Genomic DNA, 8342 nt, shown 5'->3' with positions numbered 1-8342 from the left:
TAAACGTGTGTTTTTAGTGTTTTTTTGAACCAAAAAATAGCAGAAAAAACTTTGTTAAATTATTACAGTTTTGTTTATTGAAATCTTTAAGTTTTTGTTTAAACTGTTGCTTGTTTTCTTATTGGAAAATAAATTTATTAAATTTATTATTTTCGCTAAACTCAATGTGTGTTGAAACAAAATTGAAAATTACACGAAACGCGCTTACGAAAGAACACGAAATTCGAAAAAATATATATGAGAAATTAAAATAACGGTCGTTTTGTGGTGTATCCAAACATTTGCGTCAACCCTCTTTGCTTATCGCCACAATCTTTCACGCAACAACTGCCACGCAGCACACCACACTAACCAAGAACCAGCAACCAACTGCTCACAGACAACAACCAGCTACCAATTGGTAATAGACAACAACAACCAGCTACCAACTGTTAATAGACAACAACAACAACCAGCTACCAACTGCCAAAAACCAACAGCAACAGCAACTACCAAAAATGTCTTTCTCTAAGGCCAAGCTAAAACGCTTCAACGACGTCGATGTCGATTGCGCCAACTCACCCGCAGCCGCGCGCTTGGTCACTGACGCCTGCACAGTTAATACACCGAGCAAATGTATAAATGCCGCCACCGCCGCTACAACAACCACCAACAGCACAGCGGCGACCAGCGCAGGACACACCGAACGCAAAGAGCAGATCGAGAAATTCTTTAAAGACGCCGTGCGCTTCGCCACTAACAGCAAGGAGGCGAAGGAGTTCGCCATACCGAAGGATAGCGCCGTGAAGGACGACAAAAAATCTAAAGGTTTGCGACTCTTTCGTACGCCATCGCTGCCGCAACGTTTACGCTTTCGCCATAACCCAACCGAGGCAAGCACAGTAAATGTCGCCAACAACAATAATGGTGGTACCGCCAGTTCTACGCCTTTGCATTCGGCCACTACAACACCGGTGAAGGATGTGACCAAGTCGGGCGGTAGTCGCCTTAAAGGTAAAGAGGCGCTACAGCAAGAGATACGCAAAAAGAATGAGCTGCTCGAGAGTTATATGAGTCAGATTGATGTGCTCAAACGTCATGTGGAACAACTGAAGGAGACTGAGCAGAAATTGCGCGAGGAGAACGCTAGTGTTGTGGCGAAAACCGAAAATCTAATACATGCACTACAAACGGAAAACGTCGCGCACAAAGAGTTGAATGATCGACTGAGCGCCGAAAATGTGGCGCTCACAGAGAATTGCAACAAAACGGTGCAGGAGATGAATACGCTCATAGCGCGTCATACTGATGAGTTGGCGGAATTGCAAGCTTTTATCGACGAGCTGAAGTCGCAGAATGCCACGCTGCAGCAAGAGGCACAGCAACAATGTCTGGAAGAGAAAATCAAACAGCACAAAATTGACGCGTTGCAGCTGGAGATCAGTGAAGCGCGCGAAAAGCTTGCAACACACGAAGAGCACGCACAGAAAGACACTGAACTCATACAGAATTTGCGCAACACCAACGAGTCGCTTAGTCGGGACTTGGCTGAATTGCAGAAGCAAATCGAACGCGATGCTTTGGCGTATGCGCAAGAGCATAAGATCACACAAAACGAAATGGAGTGTCTGAAGAAGGAGCGCAGCACTTTGAAAAATGACTTGGCAAGCAAATGTGAGCTCATCAAGTCGCTGCAGGATGAGCTGTTGGATAAGAATTGCGAGATCGATGCGCATTGCGATACCATACGTCAGTTGTGTCGCGAAAAGGCGAAGTTGTTGGAGAAAGAGCAACTGATCGAGACTGCCGAAGAGAAGGTGCGCAGCGCTGAGGAGCAGGCGGAGCAGAAAGTACAGAAACTAGAGTCCGATTTGGAGAATGCGCTCGAACGTGAGAAGCAGTATTGGCGCGCCGAGCTCGATAAGCGTCAGAAATTGGCCGAAAACGAGATTATAAAAGTGGAGCTGGAGAAGCAAGATGTTATGGTCTTGCTGGAGACCACGAATGACATGTTGCGCGATCGCGATGAGAAGATACAAAAATATGAAGAACAACTACGAAATGGCATCGACTATTACATACAGCTGACGGATACATTGCAAAAACAAGTTGTTGATTTGAAACAAGATATGGCGAAAGTCATTACCGAAAAGTACAACTATCAATTAACCTTGAGTAATACACGTTCCACGGTCAATATATTGATGGAACGTTTGAAGAAATCCGATGCGGATGTCGAACAATTCCGCGCCGAACTGGAATCAGTGCAGTTGGCTAAGGGCGCTTTGGAGCAAAGCTATTTGACGCTGCAAGCCGAATTGGAGACCCTGCGCAATAATCACGCCGAAGCGGAAACCGCATTGAAGACACTATGCCAGTCTTCGCAAACACTACAACAAGAGGTATCTATTAAAGAGCACCTATTCAATGATATAATTACCTCGGAAGAGGACACTTTGGCAAAATTCAATAAAATTGCTACCTCATTCCAGGAGCGCATCAATACGACAGATGTCGCACACTACCTGGACATGTACAATGAGCTGAAGCGCAAGGACGAATCACGTGAGCTGTATATGCAGGATATGAAGAAGGCATTGGATGAATTCGCCACCGTGCTGCAATTTGCACAACTGGAACTCGACAGCAAAGAGAAGTCACTGCATAAGGTGCGCGACGAATGTGAACAACTGAAATTGGAGAATATCGCGCTCAAGTCCAAAGTCGAAGAGGGCATCACAAAACGCGAGAATAGCACAGATTTGCAAAAGATCGAAGATCTACTCATCGATACCGAGTTGCGCGCTGAATGTGATAAGATCGCCTCTTGGTTATTGAGCTCCTCCAGCAGCGATAAATGTGTACGCACCGAGAGCAGCAACGAAATCAACGATTTGTTGAAACCAACCACGCCGAACAGCACAAAGAAGTCGCGCAGCTGCATGACACCATCATCACCCGCCAACAAGACGATAACACTATCGACCGCACCTGGATCTAATGTTGGCACACCACGTACACCGCGCACGCCGAAGACGCCGCGCACACCACGCACCACACCCAAGAAGACCGTACTTTTCCCCGGCAAAGAGAACATATGCAGTCCGCAGAAGCAAGTGCTGAAGGCGCGTAATATGTAGACGGGTGGGGGAATGGCTGAGACGAGACCAAGTCCACACTTTGGTCGATTTCACTTATGTAAGGAACTTTACATTGCTTGTAAGATTTATTTATTTTTTTAATAAATATTTACCATTTACTTAAAATAATGAAAAACGGTACTTTCGAAATTCAAAATTCGTGTGATTCTTTTGCCAGCAGTTAGGAGTATAATGACGGGTAGGTATCTGCAGATCATTAGCAGTATTATGATCACCACTCTCAAAACAGTCCAGAATTGAGCATCGTAAGTAGGTCTGGGGTTGAACCAGGAGAAAGCGGATCCGCTGGTGTTCACAAGAAAGCACACAATTCCTCCTTGGAGGATCTCTTCGATAAATGGAACAAAACTCTCTCTATCTTGGATAGCAAGCTGCTGTGAAAGCACATTGTGGAAGAAAGAATGAGATAGGCTAGCAATGCCTTATATGTATATGTGTAAGCAGATGCTCATCACAATCTTGGGCTCTCTCCCTTTCTCTTTCACTGGTGCTACACAGCTATTGTAAGACCTATTCTGCTCTACGGTGCCGGAAGCCAATGCAAAAGGTTCAGAGGCTCGCCGCGCTGTGCGTAAACGGAGCTTTAAGAACAACTCCGACGACGGTTCTTGAATTAGTGCTAAATCTGCCAAATATTGACGTCTTCGCTGAAAACTGCTCAAAATTGGCGGGACGACTACTAACTGTACACACATAGAACCTTCGGGAATAGCGCTGCGGGTAAAGGCGGTCCGGCACTGGGAAAGAAGGTTCACAGTAAACATAGAAAAAGATGGTCTTGGGAAGCAGGACAGTAGTACAAAGTGTTGCCAGAAGTTGTTGAAATTACTTCACTTCTACTAGGTGCCAGGTCACACAGCTTCGATGGCAAGAAGATAGTGGACGAGATTGTCGAGAATGGTGCACGGCCAACACCCGAAAACGTGATCAACATTGGGGAAACCATGAATTAATGACGATATGGACGGAATCATGGTGAAGAAAATCAAACTACGACGGAACGATCTACCTGGATACAAAACTGCAACAGTTATGTACGAGTAAAACGGTAAATCGGAAGTACACAAAATTCGCTCTGACACTCGATAGAAGAGATGATGGTAATGCAGAGTAGCTGATAGGTCGAGAAGACTGTAGGAAAGGCCTAGAGCAGGCACAAAATACCAAAACTGGTCTATGCGTGGCTCATTGGCCTACCAGACTAACCCAACCAAACCAAAACTAGGGGTATAATGAGTAGTTGTGTGATTTATTGCGAAAAAAATCACTTTCCCACGTTTTGCTGTTGAGATACAGGGCAAGAAGGTAAACTCGTTCGTTGTAAAGGTATGCAATTGAAGAATTGAAGAAATCTCCGTTACATAACTGCACAATTGCGCAATAATCCTATGACTGCCTGCCGCGCCGCACTACTATCGACCTTTGTAAGCGCACAAAGGGGTGGGTAAACAAAATGCCGCGAACCCAACTCTATACGATTGCATACATACATCACATACCAGCACAGTCCGTTGAAAGGTAACAAAACAAGAAATTGCGACACACTTCCGTCCGTCAAAGCAGCGCCTTTGTTTGGCTGACAAGCGCTAAGAACTCAACGGCTGATGGCTGCTTGTGTAGGAAAGCATATACAGAACACTAGGGGGCAGTGAAGGAAGGAAGGAAGGAGCAATTATGTACATATGTATGTATGTATGTAAGCAATTTCGGCAGATGTTCTAATTGCTGTGCCTACTTTGGCATACTAACCGGTGTGTGTCGAGTTACAACGCAGCGGCGCATTAAGAATTCTTTTTCACACCAAAAGTCGCACGGCGCATAATGGCAGTTGCAGTTACGGTTCGTTTGCGCTGCACGTGCGCCTTTCGAAAAGTCTCTTACTTTTTCATTACTTTGTCAGTATAATCATTATTTTACGATCAGCGTTAGGCATAGCCGACTTGGGTGTATTAGACTACGTAAGCAGAAGATTTTTGATCGTAATGTGCGCGCTTTTAAGGTGAAGTTCATAGCGTCACTTGACTTGGGTGACAAAGTGACCGTTAACTTTAAATATAAATTCGGTACTTAAACACATAGCGTTGGATTAATATATCCCACTTCAAGTGCAACAAATTACGAGAAAGCAAAACGATATCTCAAATAGGTGGTGGTGATAGTGAGGGCTAAAAATAAGCCTTAAAAATTTATACTAAGAAAGTACTAGTCCTTACCGAAATAGAGAAATTGCAGCTCGATGTAAATAAGGTATGTCTTCTCATAGACTTCAGAAAAAGAAATTGAGCTAGTTAATTATTCGAGCTTGTTTCCAAAATAAATTTTCCGCTGCGATCTACGGGCACCGGGCATAAATCTTGTAAAGCTATTGAAAAATGGCTATGAAAAGGAGCCTCTCGAAAAGCAATAAGAAAAGCTAAGCTGAAATGAAAGATACAGGTCATTTGGCCAACGATTTTTCCAGTCCTCGAGACATTTTTCATAAGCATTTTTTGAGATGGCCTTCAGCTCCTTCAGCGAATTTTCGGGTTCCATTCTGATTATTGATGACTTGTTTGCATGTCAAACTCACGAATCCATGTCTCATCGGTAGTTATAATGCCCTTCATATCCAAAGAGACCTGTTTACGGTACTCTTTCTGAAAAAAAAATTCAACATTATTCAGACGAGTCGAGCAAGAACGCGTTTCATGCCCAAAATATCCACCAAAATCTCTAACACTTGTCCGACAATTTTCAAGCACCATATCCTCCACATTTTTAATATTTTCATCGGTTGAAGATGCCGAGGGTCGCCAAGACCAAGGCATGTCTTCAACGATCTCTCGTCCGTATTTGAAGACTTTTTACTACTCGTAGGCTTGTGTTTTTGATTAAACTTTATTACCGTAAGCCGTTTTCAAAATTCGCAACGTTTCCGCACACGAATCCATTGCAAAAATCGCAAGGCACTAATGAGGTGTATCCACTTAAGCAGCTGCTGTAAGCAAACTGTTTGACAGATCGCGCTCATATTTGGCATAGTAATTAAGGACAGTCCCACCAACTTAGCAAATACATGTTTTTTTTTAAATATCATTTACCTGGGGAATTTCAATTTCCGGTTGCTTTTTTGTCCCAATGTATTGTATGTATAAAAATACATTTTGAAATTTCTTTTCAAGATCCAGAACTTTTGTCTCTGTAATTAGATCCAAATTTATATAAAACCCACAAATAAACTCGGTTAGGTTTTAGGTTGAGTACGACTTCATCAGAGCTATATAAATTTGGATGCGTTCCTCGTTGGTGATAAAACATGAAAAATCATAATTTTAGTCGATCAACGGATGACACGACGATTTGCAAGCATTGTCTTTCGCTTTTTCTATGTTACATATAGTTATTAACAGAGGCAAGTTTTCAACGTTTTCACGCCCTTCACGGAATGTCTTGTGCTATTTGAGTGTTCTTGATAAAGTAGACTCGCCAAAACTCTTCTGCAATATTTTCAAAGTCTTTGTTGCCATAATTCCATTGGAAATTCAACATTTCAAGCAAACTAATTGATCGATATTTTTTTGTAAAAATCGCCAGCAAACCTTTCCCGTCGTAAACAAACAGTTGTCAAACACATATTAATTGACAAAAGATCAAACTTTACAAAGACACAAATAAGTACCAATTTGGTTTATATGGTCCAGTGCGGGTACAATTTGATCATTTGGTTTATACATATGTACATATGGGCATATACAATATTAAAATTCGTAGTATGCTTTCACATACATACATACATATGTACCTGTTGATTTACATGAAATACTAGCTTGCTTGAAATTTACGTAGTTGCTTTGAGTAAATTTTGCATGTTAGTTTCCAAATAAAATTTATCTGCAAATTTATTTGAAAATCCGGACTTCAATTATGTACATATATAAAATATAACAGTAATTTACCTGAATTTAAGATATCATCCAACAGCATGCTCGGCAGTTTTAAATCAAAATTTTTGTAATACAGAATCCTGAAGCAGATTTTACTTTGCTTGAAGTTTGTGGGTAATTTTAGCAAAAATGAAGTATAACGTAATTATTTACAAATTAAAGCGTAAGCAAAGTTATTTGTACATTTGAATATATAAAAAATTGCATATAAAAAGATTTACAACAATCCTCCCAACTCACTTTGAATTTATACACTGCATTAATTACACAATATGAAATGAATTAAATTTTTTGTTTATTTTTCAGTAAAAATGTAAGTTCGTTATTATTATAATATTCGTAATTCATAATTAAACTAAAATTTATTTTTAAAAATATTTTAACAAAAAAAAAAAAACACGTGTTTTGAGCACTTTGATACACAGGGCTGCCGCGTACTGAAATTTGTAAAGTTGATAAAAATTTAAATAATCATAAATTTGTAAAATTATTAAATTTTTAAATATTGTTTAATGGCTAAAATTATTATTTAATTTTAATAAAAAATGAAATTGAAACAATTTTGTAATCTAAAAAAAAATTAATTCAATAAAAAAAATTTTATTATAATGAAAAAAATTATTTAATTTAAATAAATAAATTAAATTGACAAAAAAATATTAAAACAATTTATTTAAAATAAAAAAACATAGGAAATAACAATAAGTTGCACAATAAATTTTCTAAAAACAAAAAAGTAATGGTTTAATTATGCTCGCAATAGCCTTTACAAACATAAATATATGTACTTTTATTTATAATAAGTGCGTTGTTTTAAACTCTAAGCAAAATTAGCAATTATTTTCATTACAAAATAATTACAAAAAAAATTTAATTCAAATTAAAAACAAAAATGTTATTAAATAAAATGAAAAAAATAATTAATTTAAATAAAAAATTATTTAATTTAAATTAAGAAAAAGTTATTAAATTTAAAAGGAAAAGTATGTAGTTCAAATTAAATATATGTATGTATGTATATATTTTTTAAATAAAAAAATATTTAAATTTAATAAATTTAAATTAAAACTTTTTTAAAAATGTAAATTAAAACATGTTTTGAATAAATAAAAAATGGAAACACTTTTTAATAAATGTCAATTAAAACATTTTTTACAAAAATTAAATTAAAATATTTTTCAATATATTAAAATTGAATAATTTTTTAAATAATTTTATTTTTTTTTTTTGATAAATAAGTCACCAAAAAATATTAACAAACATAATAAAAGTTCGCAAC

The 8342-nt window shown here is 38.5% G+C and overlaps 1 protein-coding gene across 1 annotated transcript; it reads left to right on the top strand.

The window, feature by feature from the left end:
• Nucleotides 1–149: 149 nt before the first annotated feature.
• LOC126753978 (probable DNA double-strand break repair Rad50 ATPase) lies at nt 150–3180 on the top strand. Its single transcript, XM_050465776.1, has 2 exons — nt 150–2381; nt 2472–3180. The coding sequence occupies exons 1-2, from the start codon at nt 498–500 to the stop codon at nt 3117–3119; spliced, it is 2532 nt and encodes an 843-aa protein (XP_050321733.1). The 5' UTR covers nt 150–497; the 3' UTR covers nt 3120–3180.
• Nucleotides 3181–8342: the final 5162 nt, after the last annotated feature.

This window comes from Bactrocera neohumeralis, chromosome 3 (genome assembly GCF_024586455.1).
Source record: "Bactrocera neohumeralis isolate Rockhampton chromosome 3, APGP_CSIRO_Bneo_wtdbg2-racon-allhic-juicebox.fasta_v2, whole genome shotgun sequence".
In the NCBI taxonomy this organism is placed as follows: domain Eukaryota; kingdom Metazoa; phylum Arthropoda; class Insecta; order Diptera; family Tephritidae; genus Bactrocera; species Bactrocera neohumeralis.
The sequence above is the reverse complement of the archived record's forward strand: the minus strand, read 5'-3'. Positions and strand labels throughout refer to the sequence as shown.